The sequence below is a fragment of the Aspergillus brunneoviolaceus genome, assembly GCF_003184695.1.
Source record: "Aspergillus brunneoviolaceus CBS 621.78 unplaced genomic scaffold BO95scaffold_16, whole genome shotgun sequence".
Lineage (NCBI taxonomy): Eukaryota > Fungi > Ascomycota > Eurotiomycetes > Eurotiales > Aspergillaceae > Aspergillus > Aspergillus brunneoviolaceus.
The window spans coordinates 327,677-347,684 of NW_020290746.1; the positions used below are offsets into that span (position 1 = coordinate 327,677).

The following is a 20,008-nucleotide window of genomic DNA, read 5'->3' on the forward strand; positions in this document are numbered from 1 at the left end:
AGGCATGTTGTTGTGGTGGTGGTGGGGTCGAGGGTGAAGATTAGGTGGTTGTGGTTGGGGTTGGGGTTCAGGTGGTGGTGGTTGAGATTGTGGGCTGCTGGGGATAGGTTCGATGATACTGCTGCTGCTGCTGGTGATATCTGACAATGGGGGACAGGTGCTTGTCAGTGATTGTTCTACTGGGTTCATGCTATTATGTGTGGGTACGAGGGAAATAGGCATGGGTGCGAAGCGTACCATGATGTCTGTCTTTCTTTCTTTGTTGATTGGTCTCGATACGAGGTGAGTCGGTTGCTGATGGGGGGCTCTGCGATGATGGTTCAGGTTTGAAAGAGAGGGTGGGCTGAACACTCGATCACCTATCTCAATGCGCTGCAGAGCACAGCGCCATTCACTGTGTTCTTGCCCCGGGGCAAAGGGGGCACCAGGGCTGGTAAGCTCGTTTTTATACTTCTGCTCCAAGGGGGTGAAGTAAGGTAGGTGTCATATCGTGACCCAGCTCCGTCTCTTTTCTCCACAAATACGACAAAGAGAGAGCTCGAGGCACACAGGAATGGCTGGAATGAAGGCGCGGTACTGAGGGGTGGTCAATGTAGGTAGTCAGTAGGTCCCGGCAGGTCTCATGCTGCCACGATAGTTTTTTTTCTTTTCTTTTTTCTTTTCTTTAATAGAATCTACGGCAAAAGGTGGATATGCACTGCTGAGTGCAGCCAGGTGGACCAATAAAGGTCACAGTTGCATCACACCGCAACTAATACTCCGCAGTCCAGAATGTGATTCATACATGAGTACATTGAAAGCTGCTCATCAATAGCTCGGCTATTGCGCGTGTTGTGGTTTAGTTTTGTGTGGATGGAATGGAAGGAACGAAGGAAGGAAGTAAGTACTAGGTACCGTCGTCAGTGTGATGTATGCTGGCGAAAAGAAGCTAAGGTATGCGGATGAAGCAGCAATGACTAAATGTCGAAGTAACCTCTTCGAACATAAAACCTCCCCCAACAAGAGGTTCGGAGGATAAGAAGACGGAAAGCGTCGGGCCTCTCCAAAGCCACGGTATGCCGAAGCTGTCAGCGGATGAGCTGTTTCGTCAAAAGACGCTCCTTTCTTCCTGGTCGCAGGAATAGGAATGCAACACGAGGTGTGGTGTGGGAGGTGCCGTGCAGATAGAATTATGTTCCCATTGACTCTTGGGGGGCCGCTCGCTCTTGTTTCTGGGCATCTACACAGTAGGAGGCGTGTCGCCCAGCGAGAAGTGGAGTCCAATCTCATCCGAACCGGGGTAATTGTGGGCCCTGGAGCACGGTGGTTTCTTTCATTCCCAGTGCCGGGTCCTTGGAGGTCATGCCATTTAACCTTGAAGGCAGGATTAGACTCGGTTGTGGGAGAGAAAGATTGTTAATTCATTCGTTGGTTGAATGTGAATGGGGGCCCGTTTTTGGGGAAGTGAGGTCGGAATTATCAGTGACATCACCGCACTTGATGGTTGCAGATAACGGGTTTTCCTCCTGCTTCCCCGAAAGTGCCTGGCGCTCGCCTTGGGGATTTAGTTGGGATTCAATCCCTGTGGAAAGAGCTCTACCTGCTTCTGGTGAGAAACATATTTAGTACATAGTGCAGGTGACTTCGCTACTTGAGTTTTTCTCTATCGTGTGACCTTTTCTTGAGTTGAGTGGAATAGTTAGTTAACTATGTGGAGTATGTACTTAGTAATAGCCTAACTTACTAACTAACACGAGTGACTGGAAGCTTGCTGCTGCTCTGCTGCTGCTTGCTCGGACAATGCTTGATGCCTGGAGTTGCCTCAGGCTGGAAAATATCCCAGAGAAGCTTAGCGCATTGAGACAGGGCGCTAATCCTGATGTGGACAAGAAAGGTCGAGCCCAGTCTGTGTCTCGAAGAAACACAGCTCGAGTTCTTGACTTCTTGGAACTACTGTACCATGGAACTTCATACTTACTTTCACAGCCATGCAGCCTTTTAACTTATCGTTTATTCCATACTCGATTCTATCCTTGTATACTCGTGAAAATAGGCATGGCAAATAAAGACTGATCCTCTTCAGAATGGAACTCATCCAAGGTCTAGAGATGGCCCCGCCAAGATGATCAAGTCCAGCCTAGTGCAGCAAGCGCTGGTTGTCGTCTCTTGGGCAACGACTGGCGCCGATCTGCCAAACACTACGCCATATACTCCGTACCACCGCGCAGACTTGTGTTTTGTTGACAGTCAGTCTGAGAGCTTTCAACCGTGTTGAGCTCCTCGGTCTGATCAATTGTTATTGATCGGCTCGATCCAAGTCCTGGGCAATTGGACTTGAACGTGAGTGCTCTTGTTTTTAATTGTTCCCACGTCCCCATCGGGAATCTGTGACTATAGATCGGTGGACAACGATCAGTCACCCACTTTCGGGCGAACCGTTCTGACACTGCTCAAGAACAGGTCGGCATGTGGGTTCTTCATTGTCAGACATGTATGATTCAATCGCTCACTAACCTTGACACATGATAGTTGCTAAATCTTGACCTTTCCATTCCTCGGATCTGCTGGCGCCGTTCAATCGATCGCCCTGCACGGTGCGCATTCCTCTGACGTCGTTAACGCCCACCTGTTCATGCTGTGTCCACCATGCCCATTCGAGCCAAAAGGCATCCAGCCTCCAAAACGGTTCATGCACGGTACTCAAAGAAAAGTCGCAATGTGATGGTGGATATAGAGAAACAACCTGCACGCCCTAAACGTCACTATCGCCAATATAGCCAGAGTTCATATAAATCCGATACGGATACTGAGGATGACTCCACCAGCTCCTCCTCCGCTTCTTCGTTTCGCCCTATGCTGAATGATGCGCCGGCGCGCCGGCCGCCTCGCATTGGGTTGGGCTATCGCGTCCCCCACCGAGTCATGCGATGGCTCTGCATGGGGTTGCTTTCATTCCTCGTGCTTTTCATTATCGTTCTGTTTCGATTTACATTTCTCTCCACTGTTAGTCGGGTCAATGTCCCGCTGCCCAAGCCTAGCGCCAAGCCGCCCGCTTGGGAAAGCTTTCCCTTTCTCAAGCGCTATCATGGGGGCATCCGAACCTTGGTCACGCGCGCAGAAAATGTACCCGAGTATCCCAACGACAGCTTGGAAGCGATGGATGCTGGCAACACTGACTCCCAGAACAATACCAGCATCTCGAAGCGCGACCAAACCGTACCCTTTTCAAGCTTGGTCTTCAACCCGTACCCTGACTACGCTTCCCCAGAGTACATCGCCAAGTATGGTGAGAAGCACGAATGCTTTCTAGATGAGGATGGAACTATGCGGGTTCCTTTGGTTCATCATTACCCTGGCGTGCCTCGCGGATTTCCTGACCCGGTCATAGGCTCCAATGAATTGCTTGGCATTAAGGATGACGTTTGCTTCGATCGATTCGGCCGCCTTGGGCCATATGGTATGGGCTACAGTGTCCGAAAAGGTGGAATCGGTGCAGGCCTCGAAGGAGAACGTGAGGGCGCTGAGCGTGTCTGGGAAGATTTTCCACCGGTCGATTTCCGGAAAGTGGATTGGGCTGCTGCTCAAAATCGATGCATTGCCACAAACAACCATCGCTTCACAGAGCTCCCTACACCGCGTCTCAACCGCTTTATCTCCATGCCGATCGGAGTTCCGACCTTGGATGATGCAGCAACGACTGTGCCTTCCCCGGAAAATGATCAGCAAGAACAGACTGAACGTGGACGGCTGCCCCGGACTGCGTTTGTTCTGCGCACCTGGCACGACTACCGCTATAGTCCTGACGACATTCTGTATTTGCGTTCGCTGATTTCGGAACTGTCCCTGCAGTCCGGCGGCGAGTATGCAATCCACTTTTTGGTCCAAGTCAAAGATGAGAATCTCCAGATCTGGGCTGACGACGAGACATATGAGCGTGTGCTCTCAGATGCCTTGCCGGCCGAGTTCCGTGGTATGGCGACGCTTTGGTCTGAGCGGCAAATGGCGCTCATGTACCCTGGTCTGGAAGAGACGTGGGCTAGCGGACTCTCTGTGCACGGTGTCTATCGCAGCACCCATATGCCCATGCAGTACTTTGCTTACCAACATCCGGAATACGACTATTATTGGAACTGGGAGATGGATGCTCGATATACAGGACACTGGTATCATCTTTTCGACAAGGTCGTCAGCTGGGCGCGAGAACAGCCCCGTAAGGGCCTCTGGGAACGAAATGCGCGCTTCTACGTCCCGTCCGTTCAAGGGACGTGGGAGGACTTCCGACAGATGGTGCGCGTGCAGACCGAGATCGGCACCAACAGTCCGAACAACATGTGGAGTGCACCAAAGCCCGGCCAAGACAAGTCAGCAGCCGAAAAGAACGCCCTGCACCAGCAAGGCGACAAGTCCGTCTGGGGCCCCGAGCGGCCCGCTGAGCAGGACATCCTCGAGGTCGAAGGCGAAGGGATCCCGCCCACCACGATGGAGAAGGACCGATACGAGTGGGGCGTCGGCGAGGAGGCGGACCTGATCGTGTTCAACCCTCTCTTCGATCCCGAAGGCACGACCTGGGCGCTCCGCGACGACGTGACCGGCTACGACCGGACCGCCGGCATGATGCCCCCGCGCCGCACGGCCATCATCACCGCCTCCCGCATGTCCCACAAGCTGCTGCACACCATGCACCAGGAGACCGTCCGCAAGCGCCACACCATGTTCTCGGAAATGTGGCCCGCCTCGACGGCCCTCCAGCACGGCTTCAAGGCTGTCTCCATCCCCCACGCCCTCTACCTCGACCGCCGCTGGCCCACCAAGTACGTCGACTCGGTCTTCAACGCCGGCCGCAACGGCGCCTCCGGCGGCGCCCGCACCTCCGTCTTCGGCGACCGCGAGCACAACTTCCGCGGCACCACCTGGTTCTACTCGGCGGGCTTCGCGCCGAACCTCTGGCGCCGCTGGCTGGGCTTCAAAGTCGACAACGACGGTGGCGAGCAGGAGGAGCTCGCCGGCGAGGGCCGCATGTGTCTTCCCCCGATGCTGCTCCATCCCATCAAGGATGTCGAGATGATTATTGATGACGGTGAACAGGCGAGAGATTGATTGTGTGTATAAACAAGAAGGGGGTGGGAGGATGAGCTACGACGCTTCTGGATATGATTCTCAAGACTCATGGCTTATTGTTTCTATTACTTTTCGATATGTGTTTCAGCGACTTTATGTGTTTAATGTATCTATGTCAGGATTCTTTTGGGTGGAAGGGAGAGGTGGTCACTTGTTATATAGTAGAGTTTCACTGGCTGTTCTTCTCCTGAGGGAGAGGTATATGAATGATGACTTCAATTCTTACCTTAGGCTCATAGTATGAGTGTACGGTACCTAGCTGTCTCTCGAGAAGTTTAACCTCTGGTCGGGCCAGCAAAATCCTCTAATTTATCAAAAACCCCAAGTCGAATTCCTGCTCTATCGTTCCCTCTTTATGTGCAGAAATGACGATTAAAGCTTCGACTGCCCCTGCTGCCCCTCCACCAACCCAGCTTCCACGGCCTTGATCCGCAACGCCAGAAACTTGGAGTAAACACGACACAGCGCCAGATTCCCGCCCATGTACCAGAACCCGGGGTGACCGCTGGGGCGCCACATCTGTCATTCAAGCCCGTGGTGTTAGTCAACGCCATACCAGCAGGGTTTCTGTACTAAGTTCCCACCACCACCAAAGCAGGAAAGATCTTGGGGAAGAACGTACAGCATTAACCTCCCCCTCATCATCCAGATCCCACACATCACGCAGACGATCCGCGACCCCATCGCCCAGCACCTTTCGGACCGTGGTGCGCATGTTGTCGTACCCCGTGGCGAGCACCACGATGTTCGCGTCGAGAGTCGTGTTTTTGTTGTCGCGGAGCGTGATTCCCCTTTCAGTGAAGTGAGAGATGCCCTCGGGACTGCGCTGGACGGCGATCTTGCCGGCGGCGATGAGGGGGCTGCAGCCGACGTCGATGTAGTACCCGCCGCCGCGGGTCATGTAGGCGCGCGAGATGCCGGCGCCGTCCGGGCCGGAGTCCAGGGCGAAGCCGGCTTGTTGGAGGCCCGTGAGGAGGTCGTGCTCGGCGGCTTGGACGCGTTTCGTGAAGTGGACGTCTAGGGCGAAGCGGACGGGGTAGGGGAGGGATTCGGCGATGAGGTCGGCTTCTTCGGTTGGGGGGCTGTTTTCGGGGGGTTAGAGGAGGGTTAAGACAGGGGTGGCTTTTTGAGGGTTGTAGAGGGATGCGAATGAGGGTCTGTTCTTGTTGGATCTGGGGAGGAAAGTGGGGTGGAAGGAGTTACCCATTCTCATCGTGGAGGCCTTCGTGCATCATTAGTACACCTTTCTCGGCAGTGATCACGTAGGTGCCTCTGCGTTGCAGCATGGTCACCTCGGCTCCGTTTTCGTAGTAATTCTGAGCAATGTCGTGGCCACTGTTGCCGGTGCCGACCACGACGACCTTCTTGCCCTTGACGTTGTGTGAAGATGCGTCGTCGTGCTGGCTCGCGTGGTAGACGGTGCCCTTGAAGTGCTCCTGGCCGGGGAAGGTCGGAACCAATGGCTCTCCTGAGTGACCCGTGCACCAGATCAGGTGGCGCGGATGAAGAGTGCGTTCCTCTCCACCGCCACGGGCGACGACTACGGTCCATTGTTGCCTGGCATCGTCGTAGGTGGCGGACTTGATGGAGGTTTGAAGCCATACGTTGAGCTCCATGATGCTTGCGTATGCTTCGAACCAGTCGGCGAGCTTGTCCTTCGGGGTGTACTGCGGCCAGTTCTTGGGAAAGGGCAGGTAGGCCATGTGCGTGTATTCAACGGGATCGTGAGTGACAAGAGTCTGCAGATGTTAGATTGGACACCAGATTGGGGTCGTATGATCGCTCACCCGGTATCGCTTGCGCCAGTTGTCGCCTATCCGTTCATGCCGGTCGACGATAAGATGAGAGATACCCAAGGACTGCAGTCGAGCAGCAATGTTGAGACCGGACTGCCCTGCTCTGCTGTTAGCGACGTTATCACGGTGCATGAGACTATCAACTCACCTGCTCCAATGACCAAAGCTGTCGGCTCCTCGTTCTCAAACTTGATCGTCCTTTGACGGCGTTCAAGCCAGTTTCCCTGACTGAGACCACCAGGCATGGTCTCAATGGTACCTTGTGCTCTGCGTAGACCCAATGGTTCTTCGAAGGATTTGAGACCCTGCAGCGTCGTACACACCGAGTATGCCTTCCATTCGCCAGTCTCATTCTGTGTCAGTCGGATCACCCCCGTTCCGTGGCCCACGCGGGTCTCAAAGAGGAACATGGATGTGATCCATCTTAGGCCTTCCGTCGGGGATTCCAGCTTTGGCTGAAACCTGCCCTCGTGTTGGACACGGAATGCAGACAGGCCAGCATGGGACTGATTATGAGACAGGAAATCCTGGATCCGATGGCGATTCTGGATCGTGCGCAGATCCCAACTCACTGCCGATAAGTCCCTCCACCAAGATTCTTCATGGACAAGAGCTGGAAGTTGGTGGAAAGTGCCTGTGGTGAGGAGCGCGTCGAGGTTTGTGAGCCATCGCTGGACGATGCCTCGAGGATCCAGCGCGCCGATGATGGAGGGCGTCTTGGGAAGCTGAATTATGTATTGGGTCTCAGGAAGAGACATTTTGGAATGGGAACAAGATCAGCAAGAGTCAGGGAAAACGAGGTCACCGATGTGCTTGTTGAAGTCATCCTTCTGGGACCGGGCGGCCAGAGCCTGGCCGATGCCTCGAATAAATAGAGGCATTCTTCATTGTGCATTACAGGTTATGCACAGCTCTCCTTCGAAGGATGGATAGATCCAGAGCCGTAGGACATTCTCCGAGCTGCGAGGTGTTGATCGCAACGAAGTCCGCGATAGTGATATGAGGCATCAATTGGCGCGGAGGAGTGGAAGAGTGGAAGAGTGGAAGAGTGGAGGAGGTGGAGGAGGTGGAGGAGAAGGTGGAGTCTAGACAGTGCGGGGAAGTATGGCAGTTCGAGTCAACCTTTCCTTCCATTTGCTGTCTGATGAGCACTAGATGTTGCTCGGGGTCTCTCTGCCCGAGAGAGACTCGGAAGAAGACCCGATCTGCAAATGATCCGAGCGAGACGAGATGCATAACAAAGGCAGAGGAGATGCAGCGCGGCGGAGTGAGTTGGTGAGTTGGTGGGTTGGAAAGGGAGCTTGTTCCTCTTCGTCACGAGATCCTGACCGGGCATTGCTCGTGATTGCTATTCTGGTCCGACCACTCATCGACTCGTCCACAACACCTCACAATCTACCATGACCGATCCAACAATCCGTCCAACAACTGATTCATCCATGATTAATCCCATTCATTCCTTTTCTTGTCTATGTGATAAGTCGAATCTCGTATAGCAAGCATGGTTTGGATCGTTCGGGTTACTATTTCTGAATGCGGGGGATGATGATATCACCAGAGCTGCAGAAGGTGAAAAGAAATTTTCAGGAACCGGCCCTCCCTGGCTACGTGGTCCAGACATCATCGTTCTTCGCTGAGCCATGTTGGCTGTTGTCACTTAGACGAAATACGAACCAGGAAGCCTCAAAGCCACGGTGACAGTGACACTGATTTGACCATCCCGGTCCCTGGTGTAACAAGGGATGGTGACAGTCTGCATTTTACCGCAACCGGCCAACAGCACAACACAACCCTCTCCTCTCAGGGCAAGATGGTTCGATGAGAGAGGCCAGTTTGGAATGGGCGGTGCTGATTAGCTCAGAAATCCAACTGGATGTCGCTGAATCGCTCTCTGTGCCTGACGGACTGGCAGGCTTGGCTTGAACTCTCTCAGGACTGATATAAAACCCGCCGTTGCTAAGGTCGCACTTGCCCTCCAATCCGCCATTACTCTGCGCCGTACACAGTCAAGGACCTCCTTGCTTCGTTCTCGTCAATAACCATCGCGAAAGCCAAACATAAAGACCACCACCCTCGCACAACGATCCGCTTCACGACCTCCGATTGACTCCGCCTCCCTCCCATCTTTATCTGAAAATCTTCCCGACCATGTGGTTCAAGACTCTTTCCTTGGCCTCGCTTGGCCTTCTTTGGCTCCAAGCATCCGCGGCAGACACCAATGCGCCCATTGTATGGGACAACGACGACTCCGTCTGGCAGGTCCAGCTCCTGAAGAAGGACAATACCACCGTCCAGGGCCATCTCAAGGCGTCTCCGGGACCCGATAATGTCGGCATAACTATCCATGCTAAATTCTGGGGAATTCCCACGGACCAACAGCCCCTATGTATGTATCGCACTTGCGAGTCCTCTTGGCTTGTTCACCCGTGATGTGCTGACTGTCATTTCCCATTTAGTATACCATATCCACAAGAAGCCGGTGCCCGAGGACGGCAACTGCTACAGCACCAGCAGCCACCTGGACCCATATGGCCGCACCGATACACCTCCCTGCGACATCAAGGCGCCTCAGACCTGCGAGGTCGGCGACCTCGGTGGAAAGCATGGCCCCATCTGGGCGGCCCCTGGCGAGTCCGTCGCGGTCGCGTATACCGACTGGTTCCTGTCCAACGTTGAGGATACTCCCGCATTCTTCGGCAACTTGTCCGTGGTGGTGCATGCGGCCGATAACACCCGGTTGACATGTGGAAACTTCGAAAAGGCCGACTGATAAAGCAGGCGATAGTGGCAGTGTTTGGGATGTAGCAGGTGTACTATAGAGTACGTTTGTCGGTTGTGGCGGAGTGATGGTGGTGTTCCTGGACAGCCCTTTCTTTGTAAGCAACTATTTTTAGTTGGTCGCACGACTACTTATTAGATAATGAAGAAAGCTTTATACGATGTCTCGCGCGGTTCGCTCAATAACTTCTTTTCACATTTTTTTTCTAGTCCATCAGGACAAGCTTGTGTGCAAGTTGTGGTGTATCCCTTGTGCAGAGAGTCCAGTACATACTATGAATGGACATGCTACGAGTGCAGTACGCACTAGGATAGTGCCGGATCAAAGATGGAAGCCGGCAAGTGCGGAGAAAGGCTCTGCCGGGAGACGTAAGGTGACTGTAACAATACCAGTCTGTCTCCAGTCCGGAGGGATTCCGTTTTCCGAGACGCAAGGTTGAGTGGCCCAGGTAACTTGTATGTTCTTTTTTTTTCTATTTTTTTTTTCTTTTTCTCTTTTCTCACCCAGTGACCCAGGTTCTCCCTTACCCCGCGGGGGATGAAATGAAAAATCGGATGGAGGAGGCTGTGCCTCAGTTTTAGCTTCGGGGTCAAAGCATGGGGGAGGTTGAACACATGTCGATCGACAGCCTCAACCATTCAGTATTGAGTATGAGTACTGTATATAAGGATAGAGGTAATTTCATTTGTAGCCAATGTCTAACAGACGCAGACAGTAACTAAGTAGGTAATTGAGTGATTGATTTTGATCGAGTAAAAATAATAGGTGAATAATGAAATGCTGGGGGGGTGTCCGCCACCCAAGCGAGAGGGTTGACCCAAAGCGTAGTGCACCTTACTCGATCCTGTTTACCGGGAACTCTTAGCCTTTTCCAATCGGCTCTCTCTGAGAGGACCGGGGAATGGGGGAGTCTTTCTCTCTCCTCTCCTCTCCTCTCTCCAACTAAGTCTCCCACACTTTCTCTCTTCTTTCCATGGATCTGTATTATTTAGTTGACTTAATGACTAAACTAATTAACTAACTAACTACGCAACATATGTAACTAAGTACTAACAGTAAATACTCCGTACACATAGTCAGTAACTAACCCAGTAATAACCAGTCCGTCGCGGGTAAGCAGTTCCAAGTTCCATTCCGGTTTAGGCTCGGTCTTTTCCCCAACTTTTCACTCCAGCCCGTCATATCCTCTCCATTTTCTTTTCTCCGCCTTTACGACCTCTCGCGCTCTTCCCAACACTGCTGAATTGAATTGAATTGTGAACTGAACACACTCCTAACAACCTAGCCTACCTTTCTTCCTCCTTCTCTTCCTTTACCCCTCCCTCTCCTTCTTCCACTTTCCCACACCCACACTTCACCCACACACTAACCAAATCCCACCATCCCACTATCCCACTATCCCACTACCACTACCACTACCACTACCACTGCCACTACCACTACCACCACCCCCCTGTCACTTGTCGCCGATTGCTCCGATATTAGTCTCGCTCCTGTTGGTGGCTTATTACTTCTACTCCTAGTCAGACCAACTAAAAAGGTGTTCAGTCCTCCTAGTCGACTATCGCATCCATAGTGGGGCCGAGTCAGACAGCACCAAAATATATGGCATAAACAGCCACCGGCAAAGCATTCATCTCTTCCCGGCTGCGACACATCCTGAAGATGAACATGCGTCCGGAACAACCTAGTGGACCGTGGGATAGACGATCATGAACAACGACACGCGCCAAGCCTCCGGGGGCGCCAGTAAGTCCAAACGACGTCTAACTGAGGCCGACGAGGAGGGCAAGCAGACCCCGGCCGCAGACGATCTCGCCTCCAATCCCAAACGCCAACGGGTTTCACGCGCCTGCGACAGCTGTCGCTCCAAGAAGGACAAATGTGACGGGGTGCAACCCGTTTGTTCGACCTGTGCCTCGCTCTCGCGCCCATGTACCTACAAGGCTAATCCCAAGAAACGCGGCCTCCCGACCGGTTACATCCGCACCCTCGAGCTGCTATGGGGGCTTGTCTTCAACAAAATCCAGGGGAGTGAGGAGGTGGTGCGCGCCCTGTTAAGGGCCGCGAATATCCCCAGCCACCTCGCGACCATGGGCAAGGAGGCCGAAGGGTCCGACACACTGCTCTCCTCCTGGAAAAACAGTATTGTCCTCAAGGAGATCGAGCGGCTCTTGACCTATTTGGAGCAACCAGAAGATGACCCGGGCGGGGTCCGACTCCCCGGGGAGACGTACTCGCCGCAGGATGCCGAAGGTAGCAGCGTCATCTCATCCGATGCGCTCGAATGGCATCTCTCGGACGTCTTGCCAGAAGCGCGCGAAGGCTCTCTGACCGTGGTCTCTCCGATCAAGACCCCGACAGCGGCATCAGCCATCGCGAGGAGCGCCGCCATCCGTGTCACCCGAGACACTTCCACGCAGACCACCTTTTCAGCAGATACCATCGACGAGCTGTCCAATCCCTCTCTTGCCCGTTTGCCCTCCCACCTACCCTCCAACTCCGACCCTGCCATGCCGAAACCCCCCCAGCTGCCCTCAAATGCATGGCCTCTTTTCGACATCTACTTCACCTATACACACTGTTGGTTTCCGATTCTTGAGAAACACGATATCCTTCGAACGGCTTTTCGACACAATGACGATGACGATGTTTATGTTTCACCTACCGCTCCAGGCTCAGGAGACCATGCCGCTTTATGGGCGGTGTTAACTCTCGCCTCTATCCAAGAAGCATCGATATCCGCCACCCGTCAGCTGACAGAGTTCTCTGCTGAACGACCCGACCCAAGCCACCTGTATGCGACGGCAAAAGGTCTCATCCCGGGCGCAGATGGGGTCCACGAGCTAGGACATGTCCAGGCTCTCCTGATTTTGTCCCTGGTCAAGATTGGGCAGCAGGACTGGACAGCTGCGTGGTTGCTGGTGGGACAGGCCGTGCGGGTTTCGCAGGCTCTTGGCTTGAACCAGCCAGCTACCGGGCAGCCCAAGACCACTGAAGATGGGAAAAGTACTGCACGATCCAAGCATGTGTTCCTTGGCTGTTTCATCCTGGAGACGCTCGTTGCTATGCAGACAGGCCAGGTGCCGTCGCTGCGCAAAGACGAACTCTTGAGGATTGGGCCGGTCAACGAGGACGGGCTGGAAGAATGGCATCCGTGGGAAGACCAGACCGGTCTGCGCCCGGTGGAATCGTCGCGGGCCTCGTTTCATCGCGGCCCCCTTCATGCCTTGAGTGCATTCAATCGCCTCACTTCGCTGATGTGCATCCTGAATGATTTGTGCTGCCTGAAGCAGACATCGGCAGGTCCGATATCGCATCTGGAGGCGTTGGAGCGCCAGCTACAGCTCTGGGTGTCTGCCCTGCCGAAGACGTATCGTGTTGGGACTGCGCCGAACCAGTCGAAGATTGCTTCGCCGCATATTTTCGCGCTCGAGATGGTATACGAGAGCGTCGCTACCAACCTCAGTCTGCAGATCGCATCTCAGCGAGACGACCGCATGGTCCCTGACCTGCCGATGAAGAAGCGAGCTGTGGAAAGCTCCAAGCGGCTGTTGTCGCTGCTCCAGACATACATGGAGACCTACAGCTTGTCGGCTACGTGCCCTACCTTCGGCATGATCCTGACATTTGCCGCATTCCCGGCATCAGAGAGCTCCAACGCATCGCCTCCTTTTGAACTCGATCCGGGCTTGAAACATAAACTCCAGACGTATTCTGCGCATCTTGCTACGGTCTGGAATGTGAAAGGAAGAGAGTCGGGAGGGACTGTACCGCTTGAACGAGCGCTTGACGTGCCTACCCCTGTTGATCCCGTCGCGAGCCGACCAAGGAGTGCATCGAACAGAGAGTCGGTCTCCCACAATGCTTTCCCACCATCCACCCTACAAACGCCCACAGAAGCTGCCCGCCGAGTAAGCTCCATGGATGAACCTCGGTCCAACTTCGCCACCCCAGACGCCTTTTTCTCTCATACCTGGATGAGAACGCCCAACCTTGAAGAGAATGTTGCTCTATCGATACCCACACCAGCGCCGTCGCTGAATATCGCCCCCCAGGGCACCGAGCCGCCACTGCCCCCATCTCAACTCAAAGAATCTATGACACACAACCCGCGCCCCTCCATCTCCTCTTCCAAGCCTATGAATAGCACACCCATGATACCCGACCTGACCTCGTCATTCCACCCCAGCGGCCCTCAGTACCAGCAACAATACAGCGACCCAAATCTTGCCTTCGGCTCTTTCGTGGATATCGACGGATACGGGCCGCGACGACCCAAGATTGCGCCTGACCTGGATGCATTGTTCGATGAGTTAGCGTCGCTGGACGGGACCGAGAAGTAAGTTGGCATTGTATGTTGCTTCCTGTCGGTGATACTAATTGAGCTACAGAACCGATAACCAGCCCGAGTTCATGCAAAACCTAGGGTTTGTCCCGGACGCAGGAGTTCCGGAGATATACTCGTATTCGACGCAGGTGGAGCCGTTTCTCCTGGCTCAGACGCAGCAGCAAGTGCCGTGTCCGGAGCCGGGGGTCATACGACGGGAGTCTCTGGTTGAGCCTGCGAAGCGATGATGCGGGTGCCCGGGTGCCGGTCTTGGAGGCTACAAGACGACGAGGATGAGACGCAGACGGGTTTATGAGATGCTCAATCTGTGGAGCAAACGCTGCCAAGCGGCAGCCATGTAAATATACATACATATAAACCAGGTCATATACATAAACCAGCTATATACCATTCCTTCCACAGTATTCCTTTTTCCGTTTTCCGTTTTCCCCAAACATTTCCCATAACCAGCACAGAATAAAAAAAAAGCTAGTTATACTCCAACTTCGCAAACTTTCGAATGACGTGCTCCACCGCAATGGTATACCCATCCACCCCCAACCCGACGATGATCCCACTCGCCTTGTCGGAGAAGTAGCTGTGGTGGCGCCAGGCCTCCCGCGCGTGCACGTTGCTGACGTGCAGCTCGATGAACGGGATCGCCACCCCCAGCAGCGCGTCGCGGATCGCCACGCTCGTGTGCGTGTACGCCCCCGGGTTGATGATGATCGCGTCCACCTGCTCCGTGCGCGCCTGCTGGATCCGGTCCACCAGCGCGCCCTCGTGGTTCGACTGGAAGGACTGCAGCGTGGCGCCCAGCGCGGTGGCGCGCTCCGCGCACCGGGCTTCCACTTGCGGTAGGGTCGTGCTGCCGTAGATGTGCGGTTCGCGGGTGCCCAGGAGGTTGAGGTTGGGGCCGTTGAGGAGGAGGATTTTCTTGGGGGCGGGGGTGGTCATTTTTGTGGGAGGGGTTGTGAGGAGAAAGGTATGGTTTTGGTTTGGTATGGTAGGTTGAGGACGAGGTAGGTAGGTAGGTAGGTAGGTAGGTAGGTAGGTAGGTAGGTAGGTAGGTAGATGTCTGCCTAAGAACTTGATGCTAGCAGGTAAACTGGGAGCGAGGATGCGGTTGCGGTTGCGGGCACGGGCAAGGGCAATGGAAAACCGGGAGGAAATGCGGGGTTATAACATAACCACTTCTGCTGAGGCAAAAGGCTTATTCCTTATCCTGGTCTTTGCCGATTCTTCTTCCACTTCTGAAAAGTCTCGTGCTTGTAGTGTCTGGTACGATTGCAGCAGGGCTGATGATAGTCTGCTCTGTAAGGTGCAGGGCTGGATTTACTCTGGTTGACTGTACTTGGATCGCATTGCTTCTCTGTCCTTCTATCTATCTGGACACTGAATCCAGAGAATGCGCCCCCAGTGCAGGCTGCGGAGAAGTGTTGGTCCCTCGGCTCCCTCCGGAAGTTATGTATATGCTACAGCATCCCTGGGTGCAACGCACGCCAGGATGCATGCATTATTCAGCTCCTGGGGTTCGGTCGGATGAGCTGTTTGGAATTGTGATTTCGTCTTTGTGGGATATGCACAGCAGTGCCAGGAATGCAAGCGGACAGGATGTACAGCACAAGTAGGTGCGCCACGAGCCGAGGCTGAGAGGTAAAAGGCTTCCCCGAGCGGGACTCGGGAGGGAAAGCGCTTTGCCGGGTAACTTAAGTATTGTTTGTAAGAATGTGCGGGGGGTGCCGAGCCTGCCGAGCCGGCCCTCACCTTACACTTACGCTACGCTTACACTTACACTTCCTTGTAACGATACCGCTGGACTTGAGCTGAGGTACGGACGGTGGATGGAGCAGGAGCAGTAGCAGGTGACTTTGCTGGCTGAAGTCCACTGAATCTGTCAGTGGTTGGTTTGTGGGGGTAAGGGGGGTGTTGGGCTGAGTGTTCGCGTGTTCGCTACGAGGTTCGGCCATCTGTGGTTCTGTTGGACGCTCTTCCCCTTCAAAGGAATTGGAGTGGTCTATGTAATCTTGGCTCCACGGTTCTATATCATGCTCTGCTTTCTGGAAGTAGCTCCTGCCAGACACGTTCGCAAGGTGCTTGCATGCGTACATGCTGTGTTGGAGTTTGGGGACTGGGACGGGGCTGGATTGGGGGCCCTGGCCCTACCTACTATCGCTAGACCAGATCTCGTGAAACTGCCGGCTCCACTTTTGACTGGAGGAGGAGTTGAGTCACTCATAAATTGTCGCATTAGTAATTCTCTTGGACAGAGCTTGGGAAGGGTGGAATCGAGTCATGGGACGATCGGTCCCCTTCCCCATATTCGTTTGCCTTGATTTGAGCAATTGAGCTCCAGTGGCGAGGATTGGGGCAGGGCGATGGGCAGGAGCTGGAGCATTTGCACGTGCTTTAATTGTCCACGCTGTTGTATGCCTCAAGGGTCAAGAAGATAGACTGAATGGCGTTTGTAGGATGATCCCGGATTTACCAGGGTTCCATTGCACAGCTGTCAATTGGTGTCATTGCTCTCCAGGGTTGGTGAGGATGAGACAGACAGCGTGGCAGAAGAGATTCTCTGATATCATGGAGCAACACCAGCTTCGCTACACAAGTGCAAATAAAGCTCATGGTAAACCGGGAATGCGATTCCTCGAGATCACTCATCTGTGTCAGCGGTGCGACCCAAGAATAGCAGCAGGGAAAATAAACTTGCTTGGCGTTCGATAGCATGATGGACAGTGAGTGAGGAATTACACAAGATTGTTGAGTTTTGCTGGGCAGTGCAACAGGAGCTGTTAGATCTATGAGGACAAACCCAATAAAGATCAATTGCAACTACTTCTCAACTGACTACTCGACCAGTGGCAATGCATCGATAGTTGCCTCAACAGTCGGATGACCCACGTGAGGGAGCAGGACCCACTGATAAGTCGGTTATCAGCGGTGAAAGAAGCGGGAAACCTCACTATCGCCGCTCCGAGCTTGCTCACTCTTCATCGCAACCCCGTGCTCGCCTCTATCCTCTTGTCTTGTTCTGTCTCATACCCTGCATATACTCCTGAGATAATAGACTAGACACTATTTCTGTCGAATTGTGCACCGAACTGTGCACATCACAGACACGACCCACCAGTGACGGACCTCAACCTACCCCGCATAACACCAAGTGATAATGGCCGCCCCCGAGTTCAGCCAGGAGCAGCTGGACGAGATCTACGCATTCGCGGTGGATCTCGGGCGCAAGGCCGGCCAGCTGCTGCTCGAGAGCGTCGAGAAGCGACTCGATGGGGGGAGCCAGGCGATCGAGGAGAAAGACAGCGCGGTGGACATTGTGACTCAGACGGACGAAGGTGCGGGACCCCTCTCTACCTATACAACACGCACCAAAACACGCCGTCTCCAGGAAGCTGAAAGAAAAGGGGGGTCTGGGGGTTCTCCCCCAGGATGCTGTTATTCTGGGAGACTTGGGCGGGATGGGCGTTCTGGGGGAGAACCCCCAGACCCCCCTTTCTTTTCAGCTTCCCAAACAAAGCGCCGCGCACCAAGCTCACTGCATTCCAGATGTCGAAGCATTCATCAAGAGCTCGATCCAAGACCGATACCCCTCACACAAGTGCGTTCTCATCTCCCATGCAGTCCTGCCAGGACCCAACGACTGACCGACGAATTGCAGATTCCTCGGCGAAGAATCATACGCCAAGGGCCAATCCCGCGAGTATCTGATCGACGAGCAGCCGACATGGTGTATCGACCCGCTTGACGGTATGCGCCCCATCTCTACCTGTCAACTCTAGAAGACTAACCGTCGCAGGAACCGTCAACTTCACGCACATCTTCCCCATGTTCTGCGTCTCGATCGGCTTCATCGTCAACCACCGCCCGGTCATCGGCGTCATCTACGCCCCCTTCCAGGACCAGCTGTTCTCCTCGTGCGTCAACCGCGGCGCCTGGCTGAACGAGAAGCGCCGCCTCCCGCTCATCCACAAGCCGTCCATCCCGCCGATGCCCGCCAACGCCCCGGGCAAGTGCATCCTCTCCTGCGAGTGGGGCAAGGACCGCCGCGACATCCCCGACGGCAACATGTACCGCAAGATCGAGAGCTTCCTGAACCTGGCCGCCGAGACGGGCAGCCGCGGCGGCAAGGGCGGCATGGTGCACGGCGTGCGCAGTCTGGGCAGCGCCACCCTGGATCTCGCTTACACGGCCATGGGCTCGTTTGATATCTGGTGGGAGGGGGGTTGCTGGGAGTGGTGAGTTGGGTGCTTTGCTAATTCGCGTCGATCACAGATATTCCTCGTGACGGGCACTGACCAAGTAACACTAGGGATGTCGCTGCGGGCATTGCCATTCTGCTGGAGGCCGGTGGGTTGGTCACGACGGCCAACCCCCCTGAGAATCCGGAGACAGATCCGATTGAGGAGTACAAGTTGGGAAGTCGGTTGTATCTTGGTATTAGGTATGTGGTTGTTGGAGCCTCCCAGTGCAATGCCGGTGACTAACCCGTACAGACCCGCGGGTCCGTCCGAGACCGAGACTGGACGTCAATCGCAAGAGCGCACGGTGCGCGAAGTATGGAAGCGCGTGCGGCAGTTGGACTTCTCCCGCCCGGGGGCTTAAGTCACTCCGCAATACAGATAGATAGATACCTTCCAGAAACATACAGTGCAAATATACGGCGAATATACCGTCGTCTACTAGACTTATAAGCTGGGGCATGAATCATGTCAAGAGGCAAATATATACAATTCATCTATTCCTTTTTTGTATATTCTTTCAAACAACAAGCAAATGCTCCGGGTATGCTAGAATTCTGTACAAGAAATCATAAAACCATGAAGGTGGTGTCATCCAAATTTACCGCAAAAACTAAGCAGACTTGGGCTGCGTCCGCTCGGCGATCGTCTTGGCAACCATTTCCTTGACCGCATCGACCACCCCAGGGGTGCCGATGATATCGCGCCCGGTCCAGAGACGCGCCTGCTCCAGCCCCTGCCAGATCAGGGCCTCGGAGCCCTGGATGACCTTCCAGCCGGCGGCGTCGGCGAGCTCGGCGATCTCGGTCCAGGGGACGGGGTGGTAGCACATCTCCAGGATGACGCCCTTGGGCTTGGCGTCGTCCTTGCGGCCGAGCAGGGCCTGCAGCACCTGGCGGGCGTTGACCTCCTCGGGGCTCTTGGGCGGGTAGTTGGGGATGCCGGAGACGATGGCGGCGGGGGTCTCGAGGGCGGCGGCGGCGGCGGGGTCGGTGACGGGGATGATCGGGGCGAGACCGGAGAGGCCTGCATTGCGCTGGCGGTCCTCCTCCAGGATGGCGGCGACCTCGGCGGCGTCGCGGTTGACGATGTAGATCTGGCTGGCGCCGAGCCACTTGCGGAAGACGTAGACGGCGGTGCGGGCGGTGCCGCCGCCGCCGACGACCAGCGCGGGCTTGCCGCGGAAGCGCGCCGGGTCCGGCGAGTTCTGCACCAGCGCCTCCCGGATCCCGTTGCAGTCGGTGTTGGTGCCCACGTACCGCCGCTCCCCGGTCTTCTCGTCGGTCTGCACAAAGATCGTGTTACACGCCCCGGCTTGCCGCGCGTCCTCCGTCAGCTCGTCCAGGTGCGGCATGATCCCCACCTTCCACGGCATCGTCACCGACGACCCCACGAACTTGGGGTTCGCCCGGATCGACGCCAGGAACTTGTCGATCGGCGGCGACCGCGTGTACGGCGGCGGGTACGTCTCCGAGCTCCCCGTCACGCTCGACAGCGGGATCTGAATCCAGTTCAGCCCCAGCTTCTCGTAGACGGTCTTGTGCAGGGGAGGCGACAGCGAGTTCAGCAGCGGGTGACCGTACAGGTAGGCGACTCCATCCCGGTCCGCGGGGATGGTGATGGGTTCTTCGGGTTGGGGGTTCGTGGAGGTCATGGTGGTGCGTGTCTTTGGGAGTGGGGAGAGAGGACAAAAAAGAAGTGAATTGCCTGCAATTGCGTTTCTTGTATCGAGAAAGAAGAGGAAAAGGGAGAG

The 20,008-nt window shown here is 54.9% G+C and overlaps 8 protein-coding genes across 8 annotated transcripts; 5 read left to right on the forward strand and 3 right to left on the reverse strand.

Moving 5' to 3' along the window:
* Positions 1–2,409: 2,409 nt before the first annotated feature.
* BO95DRAFT_61658 (DUF3405 domain-containing protein) lies at positions 2,410–5,359 on the forward strand. Its single transcript, XM_025592093.1, has 2 exons — positions 2,410–2,447; positions 2,509–5,359. The coding sequence occupies exon 2, from the start codon at positions 2,626–2,628 to the stop codon at positions 5,074–5,076; it is 2,451 nt and encodes an 816-aa protein (XP_025444785.1). The 5' UTR covers positions 2,410–2,447; positions 2,509–2,625; the 3' UTR covers positions 5,077–5,359.
* BO95DRAFT_61595 (putative flavin-binding monooxygenase) lies at positions 5,273–7,887 on the reverse strand. The gene is made up of 5 exons (XM_025592091.1): positions 7,042–7,887; positions 6,885–6,991; positions 6,301–6,836; positions 5,720–6,179; positions 5,273–5,616 (listed from the first exon to the last, which is right to left on the reverse strand). Exons 1-5 carry the CDS (start codon positions 7,649–7,651, stop codon positions 5,470–5,472), a joined length of 1,860 nt encoding a protein of 619 aa, XP_025444786.1. The 5' UTR covers positions 7,652–7,887; the 3' UTR covers positions 5,273–5,469.
* A 765-nt stretch (positions 7,888–8,652) lies between these two features.
* Positions 8,653–9,748, forward strand: BO95DRAFT_61635 (putative cytosolic Cu/Zn superoxide dismutase). Its single transcript, XM_025592092.1, has 2 exons — positions 8,653–9,279; positions 9,350–9,748. Exons 1-2 carry the CDS (start codon positions 9,042–9,044, stop codon positions 9,661–9,663), a joined length of 552 nt encoding a protein of 183 aa, XP_025444787.1. The 5' UTR covers positions 8,653–9,041; the 3' UTR covers positions 9,664–9,748.
* Positions 9,749–10,887: 1,139 nt separating this feature from the next.
* On the forward strand, positions 10,888–14,396 carry BO95DRAFT_384377 (putative C6 transcription factor QutA). Its single transcript, XM_025583447.1, has 2 exons — positions 10,888–14,014; positions 14,067–14,396. Exons 1-2 carry the CDS (start codon positions 11,385–11,387, stop codon positions 14,248–14,250), a joined length of 2,814 nt encoding a protein of 937 aa, XP_025444788.1. The 5' UTR covers positions 10,888–11,384; the 3' UTR covers positions 14,251–14,396.
* BO95DRAFT_61748 (type II 3-dehydroquinate dehydratase) lies at positions 14,256–15,152 on the reverse strand. The gene has a single exon (XM_025592095.1). The coding sequence runs from the start codon at positions 14,957–14,959 to the stop codon at positions 14,492–14,494; it is 468 nt and encodes a 155-aa protein (XP_025444789.1). The 5' UTR covers positions 14,960–15,152; the 3' UTR covers positions 14,256–14,491.
* Position 15,153: 1 nt separating this feature from the next.
* BO95DRAFT_61741 (uncharacterized protein) lies at positions 15,154–15,699 on the forward strand. The gene has a single exon (XM_025592094.1). It carries the CDS (start codon positions 15,304–15,306, stop codon positions 15,631–15,633), a length of 330 nt encoding a protein of 109 aa, XP_025444790.1. The 5' UTR covers positions 15,154–15,303; the 3' UTR covers positions 15,634–15,699.
* Positions 15,700–16,979: 1,280 nt separating this feature from the next.
* BO95DRAFT_440611 (inositol monophosphatase family protein) lies at positions 16,980–18,744 on the forward strand. The gene is made up of 6 exons (XM_025586001.1): positions 16,980–17,352; positions 17,564–17,615; positions 17,676–17,764; positions 17,814–18,252; positions 18,327–18,458; positions 18,511–18,744. The coding sequence occupies exons 1-6, from the start codon at positions 17,175–17,177 to the stop codon at positions 18,617–18,619; spliced, it is 999 nt and encodes a 332-aa protein (XP_025444791.1). The 5' UTR covers positions 16,980–17,174; the 3' UTR covers positions 18,620–18,744.
* On the reverse strand, positions 18,744–20,006 carry BO95DRAFT_512530 (shikimate dehydrogenase family protein). Its single transcript, XM_025591523.1, has one exon. The coding sequence runs from the start codon at positions 19,907–19,909 to the stop codon at positions 18,869–18,871; it is 1,041 nt and encodes a 346-aa protein (XP_025444792.1). The 5' UTR covers positions 19,910–20,006; the 3' UTR covers positions 18,744–18,868.
* Positions 20,007–20,008: the final 2 nt, after the last annotated feature.